Source organism: Anas platyrhynchos, chromosome 34 (genome assembly GCF_047663525.1).
Source record: "Anas platyrhynchos isolate ZD024472 breed Pekin duck chromosome 34, IASCAAS_PekinDuck_T2T, whole genome shotgun sequence".
Classification (NCBI taxonomy): domain Eukaryota; kingdom Metazoa; phylum Chordata; class Aves; order Anseriformes; family Anatidae; genus Anas; species Anas platyrhynchos.
Genome location: NC_092622.1, coordinates 1,149,735 through 1,177,427, shown reverse-complemented (window position 1 = coordinate 1,177,427; position 27,693 = coordinate 1,149,735). Strand labels below are relative to the sequence as shown.

At 43.9% G+C, this 27,693-nt stretch overlaps 1 protein-coding gene across 4 annotated transcripts in view; it reads left to right on the top strand.

Moving 5' to 3' along the window:
- SCN8A (sodium voltage-gated channel alpha subunit 8) overlaps positions 1-26,834 on the top strand; it is a 54,507-nt gene extending 27,673 nt beyond the window's left edge. For all 4 annotated transcript variants that reach the window (XM_072031849.1, XM_038172607.2, XM_072031851.1 and 1 more), the window contains 16 exons: positions 223-615; positions 1,933-2,068; positions 3,996-4,234; positions 4,665-4,838; positions 5,668-6,024; positions 6,759-7,229; positions 7,637-7,754; positions 8,453-8,607; positions 9,519-9,692; positions 14,004-14,126; positions 17,775-18,059; positions 18,484-18,537; positions 19,412-19,549; positions 20,234-20,338; positions 20,805-21,075; positions 22,017-26,834. In XM_072031849.1, the coding sequence (XP_071887950.1) occupies positions 223-615; positions 1,933-2,068; positions 3,996-4,234; positions 4,665-4,838; positions 5,668-6,024; positions 6,759-7,229; positions 7,637-7,754; positions 8,453-8,607; positions 9,519-9,692; positions 14,004-14,126; positions 17,775-18,059; positions 18,484-18,537; positions 19,412-19,549; positions 20,234-20,338; positions 20,805-21,075; positions 22,017-23,164 (4,341 nt within the window). In that variant the 3' untranslated portion in view covers positions 23,165-26,834. The remainder of the gene's footprint in view (positions 1-222; positions 616-1,932; positions 2,069-3,995; positions 4,235-4,664; positions 4,839-5,667; positions 6,025-6,758; positions 7,230-7,636; positions 7,755-8,452; positions 8,608-9,518; positions 9,693-14,003; positions 14,127-17,774; positions 18,060-18,483; positions 18,538-19,411; positions 19,550-20,233; positions 20,339-20,804; positions 21,076-22,016) is intronic.
- The last annotated feature ends 859 nt before the right edge of the window (positions 26,835-27,693 follow it).

Sequence of the window (27,693 nt, the reverse complement as noted above, 5' to 3'; positions counted from 1 at the left end):
AAGTTCCTGAGATGAGTGTGTTTTACCAGATTAAACGTCCTTACCAGCGTAGCTCAGCCAGCCAAGAGCGAACGACTTCTAAGTACAGCTGACATGCAAGTGGCAATGGTTTGTCTGGATTTGGAGAGGGAGCAAAACTGCTTTAGCAGCACTTGAGGGCACTGAAGTACTTTGTTTCCACACTATTCACCCCCTTGTCATTCTTTCTTTTCTTCCTCCCAGTCTCTCCTCAGCATCCCAGGCTCCCCTTTTCTCTCCCGGCACAATAGCAAGAGCAGCATCTTCAGCTACAAAGGGCGATTTCGTGACCCGGGTTCTGAAAATGAGTTTGCTGATGACGAGCACAGCACGGTGGAGGAGAGCGAAGGCAGGAGAGACTCCCTCTTCATCCCCATCCGTGGCCGTGACCGAAGGAGCAGCTACAGCGGCTACAGCGGCTACAGCCAAGGCAGCCGGTCCTCGCGGATTTTCCCCAACCTCCGCCGAAACGTGAAGAGGAACAGCACGGTGGATTGTAACGGCGTGGTGTCCCTCATCGGCGGCCCACCTTCCAGCATGCCTGGGGGACGCCTTCTGCCTGAGGTGAAAATAGATAAGGCAGCTCCTGATGACAGCGTAAGGAGGTCAATGAGTAGCTAGCGTAGGCATGGCGGTCTGTCCTCTTCTGCTTTCCCCTGTGCCGCCCTCCAAGTGAGCCAGCCACCCCGATGGAATGAGAGTTGGTTTGTCTGACCACAGACGACAAAGTCTGCAGTGGATTTAAATCCCTGTGCTTTGACTTCTCCTTTCGTCCCTTCTCGGACTTAATGACCCACCTCCTTTCCCCTGTCTTCCTGGGAAAAAAAAGGGCTTGGAATTGAGTCCCAAATTAAAGGACTGATAATAACAGAGATCCTTGGCGTATGTCAGGGCAGGATCTTTATCAGACCAGAGTCTTGCGCTCTGAACTATGTTTAGGGAAGTGTTAAATTCTACCAGTTTCATTGCTATTAAGTTGTGAATTTTCCTTAATTGTGACCTTTTTTGGATCAGCAGACTGAGTTGGTATTGAGTAACCTTTTTAATAGATCAGCAGTTCAGGAGAGAAACAAAGCTTAAAAATAGTGTATTAGGGGGGGCTTCTGAGAATCTGGATAAGATTGCAACCACGTCAAAACATTGCTGAAGCAATTGTTTCTGAGAAAAGCCTGCTTACCATGCCTATACATTCCAAGCTATTTTTTAAAATTGTTTCAATTCTTGCAACCTAATTGACCCTAACTAGTTATGTTAAGCATTAGTTGCTCCCTTCTTTTTTCTTCCCCAATTAGCATGTTAACACAATGTTTTGCTTCAGTATTTAATTCTCTTTTTAACACAGCATGAACATAGTAGGAATAGTAATCTGCATGATGCATGCATGGAAGTAAAGTATTACTCGGCAGTTCTTTTTGCTAACTGTCTGTGGAGGGACTTAAGCGTGCAACAGGCAATTAACTCGTGGTGGGAGGGCTGCAGGGGCTGGCAGATTCCTTGGCAGAAGTACGATGTCCTCTTGTCAATGCAATCAAATGCTCAGATGCTAAACGGTATTAATTTGGGGGCCTTGTATAAAGCAGGGTGCAATGTGGGCTCGTTAGGAGTCATTGCCTGTCTGCTCTTAGTTGAGTAGTAGTACAGAGCACGAACTACCTTGTACTGCAGCAACACTCATTAGAAACGTTCTTTAAAGTATAATACTTAATTTGTCTCAGGTTGCAAAGCAATGGTACGAGCAGAACCAAGGGCTTCAGTTTTCTTTTAACCATTTATGTAACGTACAAAAATGGAAAGGCTAGAGGGAGCAAAGATTTTTTTTCCCTCTTGGGGATACTCAGCGTATTTCTAGGCTGATAGCATATAAAATACTGGGAAGGCTAAGGGTTTATATTAATCAATGTATGACTTTTGCAGGGTACCACTGAAATAGAAATTAAAAAGAAACCTGGTGGGTCTCTCTTGGTCTCGATGGATCAGGTGAATGTCTCCTATGGAAGAAAGGATCGAACCAACAGTGTAATGACCGGCTTGACAAATACCCTTGTTGAGGGTAGGTATGATTTGAAGGTGTGCCTTTGGGCTTTTGCAGTATACATGTATTGATTGCCCTCTCGTGGTGTGTTTTAGGAAGACAGAGGACCCATCCACCAGGCAGTTACAGTATAGTTTCTCAGCCTGCTGTGGGGGCCCACATGTGCCCTTGTTTTCTTGTGCTGGAGCTGTCCCTCTGGGTGGCCAGAGGTGCTCCCCAGCAGACGGGGCAGGTGTGGACACCTCTGGCTGCTCAATTTGCCCAAGAGGATGCTGGATGGTAAAGCTGAACCTCATGAGATGGCTGCTCAGTTGCTGGGGGGATTAGGGCAAGAGCTGGTTTATAAGGTTGGCCTTCTTGGGAGCAGGGTGGGGGATTTAGGGTAGGGAGTACAGGCTCAGGGCAGGGCTCGGTCCGTTAGGGCAGGTGCTGCACAGCAGAGATCTGCTTTGAGCCTTGGGCACCTGACAGGGAACACACACGCCCTTCAGACATACAGAACATAGCAATTCCTGCTTCCTAATTTGCATTGTTTTTACCAAAACCTGCTTCTTTCAAGTCATAATTAATGCAGCAACATTAATGAGGCTGTTGTACTTGGTTTTGCATCTGAATTATATAGATATAGAGGTAAAGGCAGCAAAGCGTTGTAATTTTACAGTAATGAATATGTGGCGTGGAGATTAAAGGATTAAGAAAATGTCTGATACTGGTGTTCTGTTTTCTGCCATCTCACAAGGGCTGGAGAGACCCTCCTTGTCACAGGCCAGGGGAAGAAAGATTTGAGGTACTCTAGGGTCTCAAACGTGACAGCTGTCAAAGGAGAAAGGGACTTGTGCATGATGGAAATTCAGAAGTGGACATCACACAGAGATGAGATTTCCAAATATGTTATGCAGGAACCAGTAAGAATCTGTGAACAGCAGCCATATGAGGTTGATGATCTCAAATTCCTGCTGTCTCCTGCAATAAAATTGTATGAAAACTAAATATACTTAGAAACAGAGCAAGGTTCTTCTGCTGCTTCCCTCCTGCGCAAACGCCTACAGGCTACAGTGCTACGGTCCTCTTTTTTAACTTTAGCAATTCCAAGGCAACTAAATACTAAGCAACCAGAGAACCAATGAGAAAGAGAGCAGGGGTCCTTTCCCTACCCATCTTCAGTACAAACATCTGTATAGCCTGAATAAAACCATTGCAACTGGGGGAAAGCTCCTCTTTTTTTTTTTTTTTTTTTCTAGGCACTTGAAATAAGCCGGTTTAAAAAATGGACATAACGTTACGTTTGATTTCTGTAAATGGAAGTGGTTTGTCTTAATCAGGTTGTTCCTGTTCAGAATCCTTTGCAGCATTATGTCATGCATTTCCTCTTTTAGATCATGTCTGCATTCAACACAGAATTCATTTAGCTTTGTTATTTAAAAACTAGCACCGAAGACAGTTTGGAATCTTTAACTTTGCTTTAAGCCATTTTACCTTGATCAGTCCTGAGTTAAATATATCCGTTCATTTAAACTAGCTTGGATTGCATCATCAGATCCGCACAGTGCTGTTGCACAGATTTAAAACTGTACTTCCTGGTAACCTCGTGCAGCTGTGCGTGCGGCTCTTAACATAGGTACCAATGTGGAGCTGGGTACAAAGGCATCCCCTGACTCTCTTGGGTCTGTCCTGGTGATCTGCCATGGTTATAAGCTTCTTTGCTTAGGAACTCTGTATTAAGCCATTGCCACATGTCCTGGAGTTCTTCATTTTGAGCCTTGGGTGAAGATAAGGCAAAATGTAACTTTGCTGCAAGAATGGTGAATCATTGTACAAGGAGGGAGACGTGAGAGAGGTTCAGCATAAGCAAGATCAGAGAGTTTTTCAGCCATGCTCAGAGTCAAATCCAGCAGTGTTAGAGAAAAAGACTGAGCTCCATTGCTGTTTTCTTTTGTAACTGTAGAGCTGGAAGAGTCCCAGAGGAAGTGTCCCCCTTGCTGGTACAGATTTGCCAACACGTTCTTGATCTGGGAATGCCACCCGTACTGGATCAAGCTGAAGGAGATAGTGAACTTAATTGTCATGGATCCTTTTGTTGACCTGGCCATCACCATCTGTATTGTGCTGAACACTCTGTTCATGGCAATGGAGCACCATCCCATGACCCCCGAGTTTGAACATGTGCTCTCCGTAGGAAATCTGGTAAGATGGTGTTAGTAAATATTCCTTACAGATCTGCTCCTACTGGGTTACGCTACTTGTTAAGGTAGAATTAGACTGAAAGAGCTGCTATTACAGGCTCCTAGGGGACACTGAGGCATGAGCTTGTGCTCGCTGCAGTCTGTGGTGACTCAGAGGTGCTGGCTAAGGGTGCAACTTTCTGGTCAAAACTTATTACTACCTAAAAATCTGCCTGTTAATTGCTGGTATGCCTGAGTAGGTCAGTGAGATTCGTGCCAGTGAAGCTGCCTCAGGAGAGAAAAGACTATTGTGGGCAAGCACATGACATTGTGTAGACTGCGTGTTTGAACTGGTGTGACGAATTGCATTGTTTGATAGTTACACTGAAGATCAGAAAATGAACAAAAGCGATTCTTTGCTTGTTCTTTTGTCTCTCTCTGCAACACTCCAGGTTTTCACTGGAATTTTCACAGCAGAAATGTTCCTGAAGCTTATCGCCATGGATCCCTACTATTATTTCCAAGAAGGCTGGAACATCTTTGATGGATTTATTGTCTCCCTCAGTTTAATGGAACTGGGTCTAGCAAACGTGGAAGGACTTTCCGTGCTGCGATCTTTCCGATTGGTATTCATATTCCAGTCCTTTTCGAATGTTCCAATCTTGCAGCTACTAAAGTAAAGGCACCCCCTCCATCCCTTTTCCTCTCATTGTGTATATACAGAGAAGGTTCACTTGGTAGGTGGTGTTGAAGGACTTCGTTAGAACACACCTTTTATTTCCTGTGGTTCCTTGAGGTAATTTACCAAGTCAGATTTGCTAGGCTGTAGGTTACGGTGTAATAAAAGTGCTGAATACCTACAGCCTTCATGTGCTTTATCTTGTCCTGGCAGCAGTTAAGCTTTTGAAAATTAAATTCTGAAAACCTCAAGGTTGGGTTTTTGGGCATAGAGATCCCGCAGCTGAGGTCAGGTTTTCCGAAGAGCTCAGTACTCAGAAGCTCCAATTTATATCCAGCTTCAGCAATTCCATCTCCAAATTAGATTCTCTGGATATTAAGCTTTGATTTTGTGTTCTGGATATGCCAGGAAAACAAGTGCTTTTTTTCCAGAGAAAGACAAGAAATATTCAGGAAAAAAAAAAAGTGACACATACCCTTCAAATAAGTCTTCCTTAACATTGCAAAGTTTGAAAATGAGAAGCTCCATACTTTTCCTTTGTAAAGGGAGATAGGTGGGTAGGGGAATAACTAAGTACAAATAGAGAAGGCTGAGTTGAAAGAGAAGTTAAGCATTCCCTACTGCCAGTGACCTCAGTAGCAGAAGCACTTATGGTTTCGTAAAATATGTGATGCCTCCAGTTTAGAAAGTCCTGCCTGATTTCCCTCTTTTTTCCTCTTTTTTTTAAAAGGTGAAATTAAATGAAGTGTCATTTGTCTCTTTGTTTGCTTTTGTAGCTGAGAGTCTTCAAACTGGCCAAGTCTTGGCCCACTCTGAATATGCTGATAAAAATCATCGGTAACTCGGTGGGTGCTTTGGGGAACCTGACCTTGGTGCTAGCCATCATCGTGTTCATCTTTGCGGTGGTGGGCATGCAGCTCTTCGGCAAAAGCTACAAGGAGTGTGTCTGCAAGATCAATCCGGAGTGTGAGCTACCCCGCTGGCACATGCACGATTTCTTCCACTCCTTCCTTATTGTCTTCCGTGTGTTGTGTGGGGAATGGATTGAGACCATGTGGGATTGTATGGAGGTGGCAGGACAGGCCATGTGCTTGATTGTCTTCATGATGGTCATGGTCATCGGAAATTTAGTGGTCAGTAAATGGTTACTGATGGTTTTTATTGTTTTCCTCTGGGTGGGGTAAAACATGGAGAGACCACAGGACTAGGGTATCTCTTCCAGCTCTGTTGGGGTCCTTCATGGCCTTTGTGTATGAACAGTCCCGTTGACTTTGGTAGTACAATATTAAGGCTGTGTTTTGTTTGGCCTTAGCTTGTTGCCCACAAAAAGCATCCAAACACTTTACAATGGAGGTACAAAACCCTCAGTCAAAGGTGACAGATCCACAAGGTACCTGGGGGGGGTAAAAGATGCTTCAAAGTAAAACCTGGCTTTTCAAATTCCAGGAGAGGAAGTAATTTGGTATGCAGGGGAAGGCCTGAAGTGTCAAAATACGGTTGGAAGATTCTTCTAAAATCTGCCCACTGGTTCAATCATGCGGTATAGTTGCGTGCAAGAATCGACTGGTGAAACTGCACGGCTTGTTGTGTGGGAGGTTAGACTAGATCATGATGTTTCCTTGTATTTTATGAGGTAGTGTGAACAGTTGCATATCTTACAAGCAGCGTTGTGTTCCTCAAGTCCTAGATACCTCAGTGGGTCTGTTGGACACCAGAGCAGTTTTCAGGGTGGTGTTTGGAGGCTTAGCTCTGCAACCTGATATTAGCAGGACGCAGGTGGCCAGATAGTTGGGCTCAGCTTTGGGAATGTTACCCTTGTGTGTCAGCACAGTCAGAGCTCTGCCAAGCGTGACCTCTTCTCCTTCAGGTGCTGAACCTATTCTTGGCCTTGCTACTGAGCTCCTTCAGCGCAGACAACCTGGCAGCCACAGATGATGACGGGGAGATGAACAACCTGCAGATTTCTGTCATTCGCATCAAGAAGGGCATTGCCTGGATCAAGGCGAAAGTGCGTGAATTCATGCACACTCATTTCAAGCAGAGAGGGGGAGATGAGGTCAAACCCTTGGATGAATTGTACGACAAGAAGGTGAACTGCATTGCTAACCACACAGGGGCTGATATCAACAGAGACATTGATTATCAGAAGAATGGCAATGGCACGACAAGTGGGATTGGGAGCAGCGTGGAGAAGTACATAATAGATGAGGATCACATGTCCTTCATCAATAACCCCAATCTCACTGTCCGGGTACCTATTGCTGTAGGAGAATCAGATTTTGAAAATCTCAACACAGAAGATTTCAGCAGTGATACAGATCCAGATGGCAGCAAAGAGGTAGGATGTAATGTTAATAATGCGTTCTGGTCATTTCACCTGTGAACACCTGGCAGCATCTTGGGAGGGAGAACTGGATAATTCCAGCATAAAACTTCTGTTTATGTTATGTTATTGTCTTTGCATCCAAGGCAGAAGCTACTTGTGCTAGCTGCTTTATGGAGAGCCACACATACTTCTCCATTTACCTAGTAAATTTAGATATAAGATTAAAGGGACCAAATGAGTAAGCTGTCTGTCTGTCCTGTTAACATGAGATGTGAGCTGGCTAAGGATCTTTATGAGGTGAAGTGAGGAAACAACCTTCTTTATAGTAAATACGGTGAATGAATTGCTGAGTCATCAAGAGGTTCGATATTTGGTGGGAAATAACGAGAGGTTGGAATGGTCTTTATTTTGTGTTCAAGAAACTGGATGATACCAGCTCCTCTGAAGGTAGCACCATTGATATAAAACCTGAGGTGGAAGAAGTCCCTGTGGAGGCCCCGGAGGAGTACCTGGACCCAGATGCGTGTTTCACAGAAGGTAAGTTGAATGTAGAGAGAAGCCTGTGAGCTGTTACTGGGCCCTGTGTCTGCTGGATGCTTACCTTAAGGTTAGGTGTGAGTCTGGACTGGGGCTGGGTATTTTTAGCCTGTTTTGAGAGTCTTCTTGGACTCTGCATCGCAGGTAAACTAATCTAGAAGAATTTGCAAGGTGAAGGCCTTGGAAATGTAGTTGCCATTGCAAGGATCTAGATGACGTACCAGTAGGGAAGGTTAATTTTTTTGTACAGTTAATGCCTTAAGTACTTAGAAGTAGTGAAATCTGCTTCTTTTTTTTTTCTTTTTTTCCCTTCCCCCCTTCTGTCACTGGCCTCAATGTCTTTCAGCAACTGATCCATTACAAGTATTCCCATGGCAAGCATATTTTAAATGGTTCAAGGTTATTTTATCAGCAAGTTCTCCATTCCTGTCCTGTCAAGTGCATGGATACCTCACCAAATATAACTAGCTTAATCTGTTCCCAAATCCATGTTAATTCAGGTGCCCAGATACAGAAGTGGTGAAAGTAATCATAAAACCTCAATAATATACAGCATTTAAACTGAAACTCAGCCCGCTTAATATTATTGGCATCTAAATCTCTTCTTGGCACTGACAATTTTTCATTCTTCCATTTTCTCATCTGTTACCTGACAAAACCTGGGGCTCATATTCCTTTGTGCACTATGCCCATTCCAGGTTGCATGCAGCGCTGTAAATGTTGTCAGGTCAATATTGAGGAAGGGCTGGGAAAGTCTTGGTGGACCTTGAGGAAGACGTGTTTTCTGATTGTGGAACATAACTGGTTTGAGACTTTCATCATCTTTATGATCCTACTGAGCAGTGGTGCTCTGGTAAGTAAAATACAGAAATACTTGTAGCCCAATGGTGTTAAACTAGTACTAGTTAAACATGTACTTGGGAAAACTGTATAGGAAATTTGGTGAAAAAGAAAGCTATGATGATTCTTACTTGGAAAACAACACAGCTCTGTTGTGTACTATACCGAAGCCCTTCCTGATGAGTTTGTATTGTTTAATTTAAGAATGTAGACAAAAATCCTGGAAATTTCTGATGGTAGTTTGACTAGAAATGTGATGATTTTGGACAATCAACTTTTATCTGTCTCTCACGTCCACTCTACCAAGCAGGGATAATTACGCTTCCCTTTCTTCACTTTCTTGTCTTTGCAGAGCTTCTTGAGTTCCTGATGTTACACAGATGCAAATAATCCCTGTGTGTTTGTCCATTTTCACACAGTGGGTTATACAGCAAACAACCACAGCATGCATTGCCCACAAGTGGACAGAAGTCCACAACAATTAGTATCCCACAGCAATAGCCGGGCATTTTTTACGTGCATATTTTTCATAATTACTAACAGTGTGATTTCCAAGGAACTTAGCCAGTTTGGATCTACTGAGTGCCAAGTAGCAGATAAAAACCTGTCTGTATGTTACTGGAGTCATACTGGGTGCTGAGCACTTAGAGATAAAAGATTTTACTCAGATCCCTAAAAGGCAGAAATGTTTTTGTGTAAACCTAGCTTTGCAGGGTTATTTATTTAGGAGAGGATTTTTTTTTCCTTTTTTTCTTTCTCTTTTTTTTTTTTTGGTGGTGCAACTACTATAACAGATAAATTGCACTGTGTAAGAAATGTAATTCCCCTGCTTCTCTCAGTATTGTTTGAATAACCTTCTGGCTTACCACGTTGAACTGTGGAACAACTCTGATGTAATGACAGGGGTACCTGGTTATTTCCCAGGCTTTTGAGGATATTTACATAGAACAGAGGAAAACCATCCGGACCATCCTGGAGTATGCGGACAAGGTCTTCACTTACATTTTCATCCTGGAGATGTTGCTGAAATGGTGCGCCTATGGATTCGTCAAGTTCTTCACTAATGCCTGGTGCTGGCTGGATTTCCTCATTGTGGCTGTATGTATCCTCTCCCCATTATTTCTATTTGGAAAAAAATGTTAGCTAGGAGAATGCTGGGGTAATGTTTTCTCCTGAGAAATGTCCTAACTGAATCATGTATTTGATGAGGATTCAAACCCAGATATCTGTAGGTTTCCAAAGCACAATGGAGGATAAAACCTTTGAGCCCTCTGAGTTTTGCTGGCATTTCCTATGCAACTGTGGATTTCTGCTCTGCAGGTTCTAGCGAGCCTGCAGAAATACACCTGGGTTTTCCAGCCCTTGGCTTTTTTGCTCTTGTGAAGCTGTTTTTAAGAGGCCTGCTGGCATGTTGAGCTCCTGACAGGTGCTAGCAGTGGAAGAAATGGTGCAGACATGGTATTCCTAGGTGACACCTCCTTTCTCTAGTCCTTTGCTTGCATTGTTAAGAAAGGGAGGATGCCGAGGCAAAGTCTTGCAAATAGGAACTGAAGTCCTAAGGATTTGGAGAAGGTGGGGGGAATTTTAGGATCCCAAGTGCTTGGATTAAAACAGGTCGTCATATCCAGTTGTGAAGCAGCATCCTAGTGAGTGCCCCAAGAGAAAGTATAAAGAAAAAAAAAAAACTAAAAAATTTCCAAGCCTCTTGTTGGGAGAAAAGGAACATTTTGAATATGATTCACTTATGCCAAGTTGCTGTTCAGCGACATTATCACTCTGGAAATATTTCTGAGTAGGTGGAGGAACTATCCTTGGAATTCAGGGGCAGAAGTGACTCAAGATGTCTACATTTCCTGTGGAAAACTGGCTTTATATATATATATATGTATATATTTCTTTAAAAAGTCCTCTCTGATCCCCTTAACACCTTTCCTGCTAACACACATCTTGAAGAAGTAACTCTTCTTTTCTGAAAATATCTCTTTCACTGCCTTAAGATGAAGTACAAATGCTGACATGAAAACTAATGCTAGCTACCACCTATTCCTCTGTATCTCTTTGAGGAGAGTGTTTCAGAAAATGAAATTCTTTGGGGTACTGTATTAAAAAGAAGACCAGCAGCTAAGCAACAAAAGTTTCCTTGTCTTTTAAAGTACCTGCTCAGGTAATAGAAAGACAGGCAATGAACAAGCGCAGCACCAGTGATAAACGTGAGGAACCTGAATTTACAGTACTGTAGGAGAAATTGCTCTCTTTGCTTGGTATCATAGATGGGAAAGTTGCACAATTTTGTCTGCAGAAAAATCTGAAATGAGAACCGGAGATGCAAAAGCTATAGAATAAGTTGATGTTAAGATAATGAACCGAGGCTGAATATTACTCAACAAAGTCTCATCTCTGCATAGTATCCTGTAACTGTTGAACATTTTTTTTTTCAAGTTTTCTAATGTGATGTAGATGGGGGTTGAGTGAAGTCACATGATGGCAGCCATAACTAACGGAGAATAAGCCTTTGCATCATAACAACGCTCTTGAATGTTATTTTTCAGGTTTGATAGCATTGTCAAATAACTCTCCTCCTCTGATTCCCAAAGCTTGCTGGGTGTATTTATGAAGACAAAGTCTTTTTCTGGGTAATAATGAAGGCTTCTGCTTTTCAGTCAATCTGGGATTCCTTTTGTCTGACATCGGTGCCTGCTGTGTCTTCTGTTGGAGTGTCCCGAGAGAATAATACTGAAAAGACCCAATGAAAGCTGAAACAGCCTTTAGACATTTTCCTGCCGTTTTGTTAGGTTCAGACTCAGGAACGAGGCATTATCCTAAAGGGAAGAAGCTCTGAAAGTGAGGATTCAGTGAAGCCTGTGCCTTGTATTATATTTAGGGAATAAAATGCTGCAGTTCCATATGCACGCTGTGTGTATGGAACTCGTAGCCTGCACCTCCAAATGCCACGAGTGTTTCAAAATTTGGGAACTGAATCCTGATAGGTTTCGGGATTCCACCAAAATCCTACAGATGTTATGCCTGTACGTAACTGTCCTCCTCAAAGCTGACCGAAACTTTTGCTTCGTGGGCCAGGTTTGAGCTTCTGCCAATTGCTGCTGCTGCTTGTGCAGCCCTGCCTGAGACCGAGGTCTCACCGTTAGTCTGTCCTGCAGGTGATTCCTTGTAAGACTTTCTGTTCTGCTTGTTTCCAGCCTGATTTGCATGTCCTCAAAGTTCTGTGCAACCCCAGTGTTTCAGAGTCCATTCTTTCAAATCTTATCTTTGAAATAGGCAAACTTTAGGGCACCAGGAGTGTACCAGTGTTGGAGTGCCCTTGGTCCCTTCCCTGGCAGTCTCGGTTTGCTTCACAAAGGCTTTGTTGTAAACCTTTGTGTTTTTTTTTACTGTGCCCCTGGTGTTTTTTGTTTTTTTTTCATCAGTGTAATTTCAAAATCCAAAAAAAAAAGGAAGCCGCATGGAACAAAACAAAGAGCCATGTTGCCATATATTGTGGCTTTCATTTTGTGCACTTATTTTGGTGCAAATCTGAAGACAGAAAAAAAGCATTAAGCACATGCACAAGCAGTTAAATAAGGTGATATCTGTGTCCTGCAACCACAAGCAAGTTTTGTAATTCTTCCAAACACTCCTCTACCAAAGAGACTGAAAACATGTTCCTATGCTGCTGCCTGGGCAGCGTTAGCCATTCTTGGAAAGCTGTAATGGGTAGAGAGCATGTACTGGTGGTGGATGAGGAAATATGTGCTTGGCCCACAGAGGGTAAGGGTCTTTTGCTACCCATAATACCCAAAGATGGTTCTTTAGACCAGGCTGTGCAAATGTAGCTCTACATCTGAGTCCCTGGTTTTGTCCCTTTTATATCACGGGAAAAGGGTATTGTCACAGCTGAGGAAGGAAGTCCAAAACAGAGAACAGAAATTCCTCTGCATATTTATCCATTTGAAATCTGGTCCTGAAATTTTCCTGGAATATATGTGGTTTTATAAATATCACCCCTGTAATTAATTTCATGTTAGTATTTTATTTTTTTTTAAGGAAGGATAAATAGAAAGTGTCCTGTTCCGGGAATTAAGATTTAAACAAAACAAAAAGCCCACATCTGTTGTAGGAGGTCTCATGTTTTTCCATTATTTGTTACTGTATATCGATGTCTTTTTTTTTTTTCCTTTAAAACAAGGTTGACATATCTGTTCTTATCTGTGTCTGTAACGTGATTCTAGCCAAAAATGGAAGATAGTGGGATGCTGGTGAAATGGTGTCTGTAGATACTATTTACATATGGCCAAGTCTTGTGTCATCTAATCCAAAGAATTTTGCATTGGCTCGCGTGGCAATTGGACTACTGCCCTAAATGCACGTGCCAGTTCAAAAAGTAAATGGCCCTGAGCTTTCAAGCTTTTGGTTAATCCTGCAGGGCTCTGGGCTGCCCACGGTCCCAGTGGGCTAAGGATATTTGGTAATTTGCAAGCATCGAGCCTAAAACTGATTGCAGGCTGCTAAAGCAAACAGGTTGTCTTTGTGGTTACGGCATTGAAAACTGGTATAAAGAAACCTGGCCCCAGCTTTGTCATAATTTTGGTGTTTGAGCCTGAGCAACCGCTAATTGCTGTAGTTTGCCTATGGGTAAGATGTGCTTATCTCACCTAACCATCCCTCAAAGATGCTCACAAACATCCCTGCAGCTTCAAGCAGGCAGCTGCTCCGGTACAAGCAGAAAACCCACACCCCTGCTCTTGGGTTTTAAGGCAAGACGAGCTGGGCTCAGCTGCCCCAGAGGCTGACCCCACACACTCTGGGCTCAGTGTTGGTGCTTTCCAGAGGTGTTCTGACCGAAGCAGACTCTCAGGCACGCGTCCTGTCCCCGAAGGCCATTGCCGTGGAGGAAACGCTGCCGCTCAGCACGAGCAGGGTGGCTTGCTGTACGAGTTGAGCGCAGGTTGTGCAGTGTGTGTATTTATCTGTATTCTTTCTCATAGGTACCTTTAAAATTTGTCTGGCTTAATTTAATGGGAGCCGCTGGGATCCTGCAGACAGTAAAGGGCGAGGGTAAGGTTTTTGTCATCCGTTTGGGCTCTTCCTTCCGACAGCCCCCTTCTCCGTCTGTGTGTCTCTGCCTCTCTTTCACTTATCTTTCCCCTATGTTCTTTTCTTATGCCTTTCTCAACCGCATTATTTCCTTCCAGGTCGTTTCAGTCAAGTGAAGTAGGCAGCTGGTGTCATGTCTTCGGTATTTATCTATGGGGGCCGCCCAGGCTGGCAGCCGGGGCTGGGCAATCAGTGCTAGGGGATTTGTTCTAACAGTCTGGAACCTTTTTTTTTTTTCTTTTTTTTTTTTCTTCTTTTTCTTTTTTTTTTTTCCTTTCTTTCTTTCTTTCTTTTTCTTTTTTTCTATTTTCTGTGTAGGTCTCTTTAGTCAGCCTTGTAGCTAATGCCCTGGGCTACTCGGAACTAGGTGCCATAAAGTCCCTTAGGACACTAAGAGCTTTGAGGCCTTTAAGAGCGTTGTCCCGATTTGAGGGGATGAGGGTAAGATGCCATTAGCAGCTGATCCTTCTGCATGCCCGTGGAGCGGTTTTTTTTAAGCATGCTAGAACTGATCAAACTGGTGGAAAGACAAATTCCCGACAGAACCATGATGCAGCTGCTGACTCGATCACCTTTACCGTCAATGTCCCCTCACCCTGCCCACTGCTGCACACTCCCCTCTTAAGGAAGGGGAGATGCATCCAGCTGCCTCATTACATTAATTACCGGCCCAAGCCACATGCCATTTGTAGAATATGTTAACACTTGGCTGTTCTCATTTAGCCTGGCTTTGACCTCTAGCATCCGAGGGGGCTTCTCAGCTGTAACTCTTCTATCTAGGGAGAATCACCAGGTGCAAAAAAGCAGAATTTGAACCACCTCAGGGTCTCCACCCCCCTCTCGGTGCTGGCCGCTGCTGGAATTCGATCGAAAGAATCTCTGAGGGGGGTTAAAAAAAATCCAATCTGCCTGCACGGGGGTAAAAGGCTGCTTCCTTTCTTGGATAACCCAGGCCTTCAGGAAGGGACCGGTGGAGAGCTCAGCTGTTTGAGGAAAAAAAAAAAAAAAAAGGCTTTGGTTTAATTCCTCTTGTTGCACCTTGTTGTTCTCGGTCCAGTCTGGTGGTGACTGGAAGCCTTGTCTGGTAGTGAAGCTTTTCCTTTCCACTCCCTCCCCTTTACCATGCTTTTACGGTCCCCTGTCCTGTCACTGTGACACTAGCAACGAAGCACAAGCAAAGCATTGAACTTAACAAGCTTTCCTCAAATTCTTAGACAGCACCACTGTCTTGGGGATTTGAAATTATTTCAGTGCCTTGTTACTTTGCCACTAATATTCAGTATTTGGGTGCTTTTTTTTTTTTTTTCCATTTGGGATTGAAATAGTCTCCTAAGAATATGCAAAAAAAATAAAAAATAAAAAATTGTATGTTATACTGTAAGTAAAGGGTATGTCATATGAATGGGTTTCCCACTTGTTCTTAGAACAATAATTTAGGTCTTTTTTGCTAAATCCCAGTTAGCTCACAACTAGAGATATTACAAGAGATAAGATTATATTACATATAAAAAAGAAATTGCATTTGCAGTTTTACTGCAGGGTTTGACTGGAGTGATTCCCCCTGGATCATTCTGATTTCCTTTGGATTTGCTGTAATGTAATTGAGTGCAAAGTGCAGCATGAAACAGGCCACAAACTAATCAGGAATTCTCAGATTCTGGAGGAGGTGATAGAAGCAAACGATATAATAATAAGTCCAAAGAGGATTGTTGCTTCCCTGATACGTGATTCTTTATTTTGTGTCAGGCTCTGTTAGCTTAATGCTAAACTTTATTATGTAACAGGGTACCGAAGGACGACAATTCTTCCATTGGCACGAAGCTAGAGCTTTTGCCGGCTCTGTGCTGCTCCTTGTCCCCTCCTCAACCCCAGCTTTGTCGCCCTGTCGGGCACCTGAGTCCCTTTTCCTTGATACAAATCTTCCCCAGACCAATAATGCTGGGGCAGCAGGCTGAGCGTGCACCCGGACCAATTTTCTGGAGGTGGAATTGTTTTGCCCCTAGCAGATTATCAGTGCAGCTCTAATTAATTGCAATGCCACTAAAGCACGTGGTCGTTTTTGCTAGTGTATTGCTACCCGGTAGTTTGTGTGAGTGTCAGGAAAAAGGCTAGTGTGATCCTAAAGGAAAAGACCCAGCACTAAGCGTGTAGGTATGAAAAGCTATTTGAAAGCCATGCTGGAGAGCAGCTGTGATTTAAATACACAGTCAGGAAATTCTTATGCTTCAAGCGGGGGATTTTCACGACAGCAAAATTGATCCAGAATTATGACTGCTAACCAGTGACCCTGTTAGTTACCTAAACCCAATTATTTTTCCTTTATTTTGACTTGAAGACAAGTGTTGCTGCCCTGTACAACCAGAACAATTCTTCTAAGCCAGAGAATAGAGATTTGAAATGCCTTTGCAAAGGAAACAGAAAATGTAGTTCTTTGCTTTTCTCTACTCCATAGTAATCTGCATTTTAAAGAGCTTGCTCTGCTCTTAAATTATTCAGGAAGTTTGACAGTAATGCTATGAAACATGCATGCATTTTTGTCAATTGCCAATGTACAGTCTGCACACAAAAGCCATGTTCCTTCGCTCGAATCTTTTTTGAATGCTGTATAAATTTAGCGTCCTGTAAGTGACCACGTTTCAGGAGGTTATAACACTTCTTCTGCTTCTTGTGAGGAGCTGGAATAGACCAGCATGTCGATAGCTGAAGGATTTTAGAACAAAAAGGCGTGCTGCTGTTGTGTCAGTGTGCAGCAGCGAAGCATCCTACTTGGATGAAGGAGGAATGTAAGCAAAGGCGTTGTTGTGTACAGAGCCTGTCTGCAGGGCTGCCTCAAATCTTTGCCTTCACAATTCCCTGTGGACACAGCGATGAGTTCAGGATGTCATTTACTAATTGCAATGCTGCTCATTGTCCAGATCACTGTTTTCTTTCCGTTTTCCTTCATGCTTACTAGGATGGAGGATGGGCGCTTGCTGCAGAGCTTAGCACGTGTGTGGCGACTGCATCCAGCAAACAGATCTCGTACAAGGAGAGGGGAGAAGTGGCAGGGCCAGCAGTGGCTCAGGTGCTGCTGTCTGAGGGCTCCTGGATCGCACCGTGTCACAAAGTCTTTTCAAAGCTGAGGTGCAGGGGTAAAAACAGTTTAGCTGCCGTTCATCTATTAAAGGAATCTAATTTAGGAGACCATCATCAAAGATTTAATATCCTGCTGACCTAACTCTATTAAAAGTCTGGTAGCTTAAATTTTGTCATGTGTTGGCCAGGGATGCTTAGGGACATGGTGCTCCCAAACCGTGGGCACTAAAATTAGGAGATGGTGGAAGACACGAGCTCTGACCAAATCCATTCCCACTCCCTGCCGTGTTTGCTGCAGTTTGGAGGAAGGAACATGGCTTTTCTGTCTTCTTGAGCCTGCATAGCTGCATGCTCAGCTGTCTGCCTGAGACAACATGATTGGCCTTGCTTAGTCACCAATATGATCTTGATGTTTACAGCAACTCACTGCTTAGTCCTAACAAAGCAATTCGGGGCTTGGTCCCGTTCCCATCGAAGTCAACCTCTCGCAGTTTGCTGGTGACCTCGGTGGGAGCAGGAGGCAGGCGCCGAAGTGATAACAGCCTTGTTTGAAAGTGGGGAATGGCCGTAAGGGCCACTGGCTGCTAAGACCCATCAAATCCGTGAGCAAAAGCATCCTCAGGCTTGGCTCTGAGCAAATTGTAGTTAGGAGCCTATTTGAGACCGAGAAGAGAGTTTTGAGCCTCACTCAGTAATGCCCCCCTCTCCCTTTTGGCAACTAAAATGATTTAAAATAATTGTTTACCGAAAGAAGTGACAAATCCAAAACCAAACCCAGCAAATCTCATAAGCTGGCCTGTTTTCTTTTAAAAACAGAGCTTCAGTAGGTGGCTTTTAAGCTGAATTTTTTACCGCTTGGAATAAGTTCACTGCCAACTTCTGCATGGAGTAAATGCCACAGATCTGTCAGTGGCCTTACCTCCTATTCCCCTCCCCAAAAAGAGCTGTATTAATGCTTGCTGTCTCCTGCCTTGTGTTTTGTACTGAAACTTTTTCCCACCCCTTCCAACACAGGTGGTTGTCAATGCCTTGGTTGGCGCTATCCCTTCCATTATGAATGTGTTGTTGGTCTGCCTTATCTTCTGGCTGATTTTCAGCATTATGGGGGTTAACCTGTTTGCCGGGAAATATCATTACTGCTTTAATGAAACATCCGAGGAGCGCTTTGAAATAGATATTGTTAACAACAAGACAGACTGCGAAGCCCTGATGCCGCCCAACTCCACTGAGATTCGATGGAAGAATGTGAAAATTAACTTCGACAATGTCGGGGCAGGATACCTGGCTCTCCTGCAAGTTGTAAGTTTTGCCTTCACTGCCTCCCTAGTAGTGGGAAACCCAAGATTTTTCTGATGTACTCTCTGCATTTGGACTGCTTCCCTCTCTCCATGAAATACAGCATCCCACTAAATAAATCCATCCAGGTTTGGTTCTGGAAGAAAAAAAACACCATTTTAGCTTTCATCCCTTTGCTGATGTGGGGCTCCCAGCTCAGCAGGTGGCCCCAGCTCCACTCTTTAAAAGGGCAAACCAAATCATCCATGAGCTGACAGTAAACCTGCACATTTAGGTTAAATGAAAAGATAAATATTTAAGTAATATTAAAGTTACTTATAAAGGGAGGTGACAAGGGCCAGGGAATCCCTGACATAGCTGGCACAAAGCAGGCTTGTTCATCTTTATTTCAGGTGATTTCTAAAAGAATGTGTGTTTTCTTTGCTAGGCCACTTTCAAGGGCTGGATGGACATCATGTATGCAGCAGTAGATTCCAGAAAGGTAAAGTGCATGACCACTCATAAGCTCGCCTTCCTGTAGTTCACGCTGCTATTTTGCTAAAAGTGAACAGTAAAAATTGTAGAACTATGCTTATGCAACATATTTCATGTTGTGGCTTCGTTTGCTGCTGTTACTGTGGTGAGATAAAAGATGCCCAAGCAAATCCCCAAAAGGGCTGTCCCCTGGTTGCTTTAGAGGCAGGGAAACTCATATATTATGGGGGGAATTAGCCAGAAGATCCTCAATGAACCTTCATCACTTCATCAACAAGTACCCAAGTGACTGAATTTTGATATTCTTTCTTTTGGAGCTCTTTCTTCAGGCACTTTTCTTGTTCGTACATGCTGGAACCATGCAAATACTTCCTTTTTTCTTCTTTTTATTCTCTTTCCTTGGTCTTGTAAGAAAATATTTTTGAATGGATTTTTCTTGTCCTACACTGGGTGCAAGGCTGGAAGCAAACAGCATGACAACGTTAAGACAGCGTAAAAATGTTTTTCCCTTTTTGATAAACCGATGGATTTATATTCCCCTCTTCAAAAGAAAGAACAATGCCTTCACTTTGACAGTGCTTGTCATTAAAGTGATCATTTCCCTTGTGATTTACAAATTACTATATACTGTGTATGCCTCGTACAGGAGCACTGACCTCATCCTGGCTGATGCTGAGCTGTGCTTCTGAGACAGGTGGGAGGTAGAGTGCTGGGGAGAAGAATGGGGACCTCCCCTCAGCACAGAATTACAGTTAAAGTGTAGAAAGTTACGAGAAAGCTGTCTTTAGACAAAAATGAAACTTTTAAAGAAACAAGATCTCATTTTTGACTATATTTGTATGATTCTTTGCAGTGTCATTTATTTCTCTTCTCCCTTGCAGCAAGAAGAGCAACCCAAGTACGAGGACAACATTTACATGTACATATATTTTGTTATCTTCATCATCTTTGGCTCCTTTTTCACCCTGAACTTGTTCATTGGTGTCATCATTGACAACTTCAATCAACAAAAGAAAAAGATAAGTATTTGCTTATTAGCAGGGGAGCTGAGACCCATTTGAGGAATGTTGATAATTCAAGCCAGTGGGGGTTTTCTGCATATTAAGGCCCAGGACCTTGAGCTCCTGACACAAGCCCCACTGGGACTAAAAGAGTACAAAGTGACCCAAAGCTTTATGTAAAACTCTAGCTAGATTGGAACTTTTCCGTAGAATAAATCCACATGCATTTGTTTGTTTGTTTGTTTGTTAATTCCTTATTTGTTTTTCCTTGACTGAAATATATAAACTGGATGTAAGATACCCTCCTTGCCACTGTTGTTTTCACTCTCTCTCTAGTTGTGCTTTTCTTCTTTGGAAGTCAAGCTAAGGATTTGTGTGTATGGAATACCTGCTAAATGGCCTCCGTTTTAGAAAAAAGAAAAAAAAAAACAAACAACACCTCTGCTACCTCTTTATCACAAATGAGATAGCGAGGCTGGGGAAGGATATAGCGCAATAAAGTGGGTTATTCATAGGAAAAAATATTCCGTTTTCTTCAAAGGAAAATCAGTAGATCTTGGGTATTAGTATAAGTTATTTCTGTCTAAAATAGCTGCCACCAACTTCCCATATGGCAGGTATCCTCATGACTTAGTTAGCATGTTATTCCTTCCCTTTCTGGTGCATGAGCTGATTGTAACCAGTTTTCCTTTGCCCCTTTACTTTGGAGGTCAAGATATTTTCATGACAGAAGAACAAAAGAAGTACTATAATGCCATGAAAAAACTGGGCTCAAAGAAGCCTCAAAAGCCTATTCCCCGACCTCTGGTGAGTATGTTATAAAGGGAACTGCAGAATAGACTTTCAAAGGAGTTTCAGCTCCAAAAGCAGCCTTTGTTCTAACTCAGGCTGGAGTGCACATCACCATGTTCTTGTCATTATAATCCAGGTATGATCTGAGAAAGGTTAAAATGCTACAGCTGTGGTTGGTGTTAATCAGTTGGCTCACTTGAATCAACAAAACAATCTGAAAATGCCTTTGCTTCCAACAAAGAGTGAGATATGCGCTGGTAGTAGGGTTGTGGTAGTCCATTTTTATTATAAATAGTAGCATTTTCCTACCTTTCCCATAAACAAATTGATTTGAGGCTAGAGGATGCCTTGAAAGCCTTAAAGGATTCTGAAAAACTATGTCCTGATGCACGTTGTTACCAAAAGGAAAACAACTTGCTGTCTTAACAGTAGATTTTGTGTTCAAACCTGTTTGGATCATTGTCTCTCCCCATTTGCACAGAACCGTATTCAGGGAGCTGTCTTTGACTTTGTAACTCAGCAAGCTTTTGATATAGTCATCATGATGCTCATCTGCCTCAACATGGTGACCATGATGGTGGAGACAGACACACAAAGCAAGCAGATGGAGGACATCCTTTACTGGATCAACCTGGTGTTTGTCATCTTCTTCACCTGTGAGTGTGTGCTGAAGATGTTCGCCTTGCGGCACTATTATTTCACCATCGGGTGGAACATTTTTGACTTCGTGGTTGTGATTCTGTCCATTGTGGGTAAGTGCAACGCAACTTAGAAGGCTGTGAGTGTCAGGCTGTTTTTCCTGGTGTGTGCAGAGTAAGGCAGGTTCTTGTCATTGAAGAGGATGTATAGGTACCAGGACTTCTGGCTTCTCTTTTTAGCCATGTGAAGAGACGGTGGCAGAGTTTGGCAGCTTGAAGTCCTGACTCATGCACCTTTCTCCCTCTATTCTGGCATTCATTTCCAGTTGTATGGAGTAAAACACTTGACAATTACTCTCCTTGTCTTTAAAAACAGAAATTTTACTCACCTCGTTGGAATGTTATAATGCTTACTAACCACTGAAAATAGCATTGCAGTGCTTCCTACATCAGCATGTGATTTGCACTCTTGTTTTCAGTTCAGTTGAATGTTGAATCAACCAGTTTCCTCCAACAGGTTTTTGTTTTTAGCAGCTAATCTGTAAAACACAGGAAACCTCACAAATACTACGGGGTTGCTTAAAGACCTGGCTGGACGCAGCTGTGCCCAGGCATACTGACAAAACAAAATTAGAACTCAGAGGCTGTCCTGCAGTGTAAAACTTAAATCAAGATTTGGCTGCTGCTCGAAATAAGATTTGTCTTATGTGTGTTTAAGCATCTTCAAAACAGAGCCCATAACCTGAATGCGTTGTCTAGAATCCCATGGCAGAGTTGAGCAGCCAGACACCTCTTAAGAAACAGCTCATCCATCCTTACACAGGTGGAATTAATCACTCTGGGGCTGTACCTCTCTTACTCTCCAGGCAGGGGAGCTGTCTGGGGAGCCTGAGCAGCCAGCCAAGACTCAGATGCCTGAAAGTGAGGCCTCATAAACACAGAGCCCTTCTGAAAATCAAGGTGTTTAGTGTTCCCAGTCCCCTGCCTAGGTTCAGAAGAGGAAGCAGGCTGCACGTCACTGCATTGTCACTCTTGTCCCTTTCCTTCTTCTTTAGGAATGTTCCTGGCTGAAATCATTGAGAAGTATTTTGTATCACCCACGCTCTTCCGAGTCATCCGCCTGGCTCGTATTGGACGTATCCTGCGTTTGATCAAAGGAGCCAAAGGAATCCGCACCTTGCTTTTTGCCTTAATGATGTCTTTGCCCGCCTTGTTCAACATCGGCCTCTTGCTGTTCTTGGTCATGTTCATCTTCTCCATCTTCGGCATGTCAAACTTTGCCTACGTCAAGCATGAGGCTGGCATAGATGATATGTTCAACTTCGAGACCTTTGGCAACAGCATGATCTGCTTGTTCCAGATCACCACGTCGGCCGGCTGGGATGGCCTGCTGCTGCCCATCCTAAACCGGCCTCCAGACTGCGATCTAGACAAGGAGCATCCCGGGAGTGGTTTTAAGGGGGATTGCGGGAACCCTTCAGTGGGGATTTTTTTCTTTGTGAGTTACATCATCATCTCCTTCCTGATCGTGGTCAACATGTACATTGCCATCATCCTGGAGAACTTCAGCGTGGCGACAGAGGAGAGTGCGGATCCGCTGAGTGAGGATGACTTTGAAACTTTCTACGAGATCTGGGAGAAGTTCGATCCCGACGCCACGCAGTTCATCGAGTACAGCAAGCTCGCGGACTTTGCTGATGCTTTGGAACATCCTCTCCGGGTCCCCAAACCCAACACCATTGAACTCATTGCCATGGACCTGCCTATGGTAAGTGGAGACAGGATCCACTGTTTAGACATCCTGTTTGCCTTCACCAAACGTGTCCTGGGGGACAGTGGAGAGCTGGATATACTGAGACAACAGATGGAGGAAAGATTTGTGGCATCCAACCCTTCCAAAGTGTCTTATGAGCCCATCACAACTACGCTGCGGCGTAAGCAGGAAGAAGTCTCAGCAGTGGTTATGCAGAGGGCTTACAGGGCTCGTTTAGCCAGACGGGGGTTTGTTAGCCGAAGGCCCGTCCCCACAAAACTGGAAAACGGAGGAACAAACAGGGAGAAAAAAGAAGGCACCCCATCCACGGCATCTCTCCCGTCATATGACAGTGTGACTAAACCTGAGAAGGAGAAACAGCAACGGGCAGAGGAAGGAAGACGAGAAAAGGCAAAAAGACAAAAAGATGTCAGGGAATCCAAGTGTTGAGACAAAATAATAGAATTGTACAAATTTAAAAATATTTGCAAGTGAAAAAGATTGTTTACAAACTTTATGAAATATATCAATACAGAACAGCTGTGGAGACACTTACCTGAAGATCTTATACCAAACATAGTCTGCTTACTATGTGACAGCGTTGCATCTAAAGCAGTGACCTACCACCTGTTTAAAGGACCCTTGTAAACAAACATTTAAAAACAAAAAAGGAAAAAAAATGGATTTTCTATTGTTTGGGCAGGTGGATACTGCATGTTCCACATCAGTCAATGCAACTTAGGACAAACAAGCAAAATAAAACACACACACACAGAAACAAAACCCGCTGCTGGGATTCATATATTTTCCAAAGCAGCCAAAAATGGATTTTATTTTCCCATTTTGTTGATTATTATTGAAAGAAAACCCAGAAGTCACGATGTTAAAGGGTTTGTTCATGCAAAATTAGATTTGCATTTAGCTAAGCAGCAAAATCAAAAAAAAAAAGTGAAAATAAGCAAAACAACAAAAAAAGAAACTAACCACCCATTTAGCCCATGCCATTTAATTAATTGTCATAGTTTATTTGATATTTATTATCTGCATTCTACTTTCTACATGGGCTTTACTTGGTTTGGGAGATGGGGTAATCGGGTACCTTCAGCCTGCAACCAGCGCAGGCTGATTTCCCCAAAACTAAAAGTGCTCGTTCAATGCATAGAAACGATTTGCATGATGGCATGCCGTGACCAGGAACCATGCATGAGGAATCATTAAGCCACAAGACACTCAGTAATCTGTCCACAGCAGTGTGTTAAGCCATAAATTCGAGGCACTCCACTGACTACCGTACACTGTATTTGGAGATAAACTTTAACAATAATCATGCCCTTCACCGGTACTTACCCGTTCTTAGCAATCTTTCATAGACCTGCCAGTAGAAAAAAAAAAAAAAAATGAAACAAGCAGATGAAATACTTGTGTGTGTGTATGTTTAACAGCGTGTCTTTTTTTTCCCATACAGCCGTCTTTTGCACACTGAAATATAACAAAACTAAATGCTGCTCTGGACCTCATCCAAGGGGAGATGTTAAAACCTGAGAATGGCTCGTTATACTCTGTCACTGTAAAACCAAAATCTAGGGCTTAAATACCAGCCAGTAAGTTAATTTGTATCCTGCGATATTTAGCATAATATTAATTATTAGTCAGCCTCCATCCTGCAGCGTAGACACTTTTTTTTTTTTTCCTTCCCCTGTGGAGATAAGTGCTAAAGCCCGTAGCATGGCATCTCTATGGGTAGAGACGTGGGGAGCTTGCAGGGAGCTCCCCGCACTCAGCTGGCCCCCGGCCCTTGGGATCCCCGCTCCAGGCAGCTTTCAACAGCCCCGACCCCTTCCTCCACTCCTCCGTTGGCTTTTGCAGCACTGCACGGGTTTGGGTTTGTTTTTTTTTTTCATGCTTCTGTAGCCATGAGTTGTGGTTTGCTTTTTTTTTTATTTTTTGTTGGAAGCAAAAGGCATCGCGTGCCCGTGGGCGGTGGGACCAGCACCAGCCCGGGGGTGCCAGGGGGGGCAAGCCGGGCGTCAGGTGCCTTCGCCTCCTTCCCATCTCTTACGCTTTCACGGACTGGCAACTAAAAAGGCCCTGCAGGGTGGGTAGGAATCAGAGCTACCTCTTGCCTAGTCTTCTCGCTGCAGCAGTAAATAGCGCCACAGAAGAGAAGGTCAAACATTTCTGTTTTCCTAGCGATCCCAGCCTCTCCGCCGTCCCCCGGCACGTTTCGCGGTGTCCTCCTGACTTAAGCCAGCTCTCAGCCAGTGCTCTGGGCGCTGTTTTTTCTTCAGGGCCAGCACGGGTCTCCCCACAGGGTAAGGTTGGCAGCGCCGCAGCCCCAAAGAGACACCGGGGTCGGCGCCGCTGCCGACCCCATCCAGGCGTCTCGCGGGCTGCGCCGCACGCGAGCGCGGTGTTGGACCGTGGACCAAAACCAAGGGAAAAAAAGACACCAGAACCTGTCGATGGCAGGAGGAATCCTGGTTGGCGTAAGCTCACCCCCCCCTACCCCATGACGTTTTTCCAGGAGTCGCTCGCAGCGCAGGAAGCCACGCAGCAGCCGTGCCAAGTCAGCCGCTCGCCGCACGCAGGCCAGCCATCGCCGTGCCGGGAGCAGCTCCGCTGCGCCCAGGCACACAGCAAGGAACCTTTTCTATCCTGTCAGCTCTTGCCCCAGTCGCTCCTAGGATATGATGTATAATAACAGAGAAAAAAAAACCATACATATGTACAGGCTCCATTGTAAACAGCACAAGAAAAAAAAAAAAATAGCTGAAAAGTGTGGTTGAACTTTTTAAGAGAATATTATAAATACTGTAATATATCATTTTATTTTATCAGCATGCCTTTTTGTAAATACAAAGAACTACAAAAATAATAGAATGGCTTCTGGCTTATGCCATTGTCCATGTTTATTTTTATTTTTTTAATATCTTTCTGTTGTCCTTAGACTTTAGATAGCCAGTAAATGTCCCCCAAAGAAAAAAACAAAACCCTACCCTCCAACAAAAAATAATAAATAGATTTAAACAAACAAACAAAAGGCTTTATTGCAAGTGATCTTTGCAACATCAGGAGTAGGTATTTTTGGGTTCCAATGTGCAATAAGTTGACCACTTCTATGCAAGATTTGGCTAAACTTCATAATTGTTCTTAAGCTGGGCTATTGACTCGTAGGTGAAGCTTGGTACATTTAGCGTTCATGCTGGCACTTTCATTAAGCTGCTCAATTACTTTCAGAAAAATCCCTTCAGACTCTGTATATATATTTATTTTTTTAAACGTTAGATCTGTATTAAACGCGAGAGGCCGGTGGTGTCGTTAATCGGTATGGCTTAAAAAGGGAGAGGAACAAACAGTGTCTTCACCTGTTCTTTGGCTGGAGGCAAGTCCTTCTGCTCAGAGAAAAGTTTTGCAGGGTTTTTGCTTTGTTCTTCATCTCGGTTTGCTGCTCGGGGCAGGCAGCGCCATCAGCACAGGTGCTGAAGAAAACGGATCTGCATTTCGGTGCGTCTTCACTAGGTGAAGCCAAGGACAGAGGGGAACTTGGGTCCAAAAGCATTAAGGACGTCGGTGTCATACACAAGTCTGAATTCAAAGGCATACACAGGGTTTATATTCCAGATTCAGGGTTGTGGGCATAAAGTGAGGGTGGTGTTGGCAATTAAAGGGGCATAGCCAAGAAGTCAAGACTACAACAAGTAGCTCTCTTCCCTCCCCCCATTTATAAAATTCCCCTTTTTGGTTAGTTTCTTACCATGTTCTGAAAAGAGCAGAGGGGAAGGGCAAGAAAAGGAAATACCAATTTAAGCTGCTTTATTCACTTCTCCTGTTCACCTTTTTTTAAAATATAGAAGCCAATGTTGAACAACAACAAAAAATTAATAAAAACCATGATGTTAGAGGCCACACCCGAGTTTGACTTATTTAATTTTCCGCCGCAAAAAAAAAAAAAAAAAAAGAAAAAAAAAAAGTTAAAGCTGTACAAGATCAATAGTGAAGATTAGTGTATTAGAAATTGCATGGTGGCTCATAATGTTCTTACCCAACATGATTAAGAATTACGTTACTATAAGCCAAAAGACAATAAAATAAACGTTACCCTTTTCACTGTACAAGGTAAGGTTGTCTCGGTGTCCCAGTTATTTGCCTGGTTGCACTCTCCTTCCCCTCCATACTTCTTTTTTTTGGTTGCTTTTTGGTTGAAAGCGTGCAAGAGAGCCCAGAGTAGGATGCTGATGGGGGGAGGTCAGTGTCTCAGCTCCTGCCAGTGCCTGGCTCGCCCTTGCTCCCAGTCTTGTGCCATGCTCAGGGCATCCCTGGGGACTGGTGGCTTGGTGGCCACAGGGCTCCTGGACGTGGGCACGGTGCCCCTCATCCATTCGGGCTGCAGGTGCTGGCAGCAGCACTCCCCACACACAGGGGATGGCTCTGCTGCTGTCACCTGCATCCAGCGTGCTCTGGCACCGGAGGACTTCATCCTGCAGCACTCAGCCTGAAGACCCCTCTCGTTTGCACTAAAAAGAGGAGCCAGAACTGATCTCGAGCCAGCACAAGCCCTTCCCCATGTTGCTGGCCACGCAGCACCCCCACGGCCAAGCAGGACGAGCACCGAGGACGGTGCCAAGGACCCCAGCCAACACCGCTCACTTGGGCACCTCGACATAGACAACAAAACAACCGTTTTCTAAAAAAAGTCCAGTTGAAACAAAAAATCACTTCCCCTTTGCCAGGTGGCTGCATGCTGTAATCATGCACACGAAGGGCACAGTCTCCAGCAAAAGCCACATCGGCTCCTCTTAGTGCAGGGAGCAGGACCCCTGCCTTCTGCTCCCACTTTTACCTGTCTGTAAAATGGGCATCTCATGACCTACCTCACAGGGGTGTTGTGAGGCTTAATTAGCGACCAAGTGTAACGATTTGGGACATGCAGCTAGCACAGGCACCACGGTGTGCACAGCACCGGCCTGGCCCATAAAAAT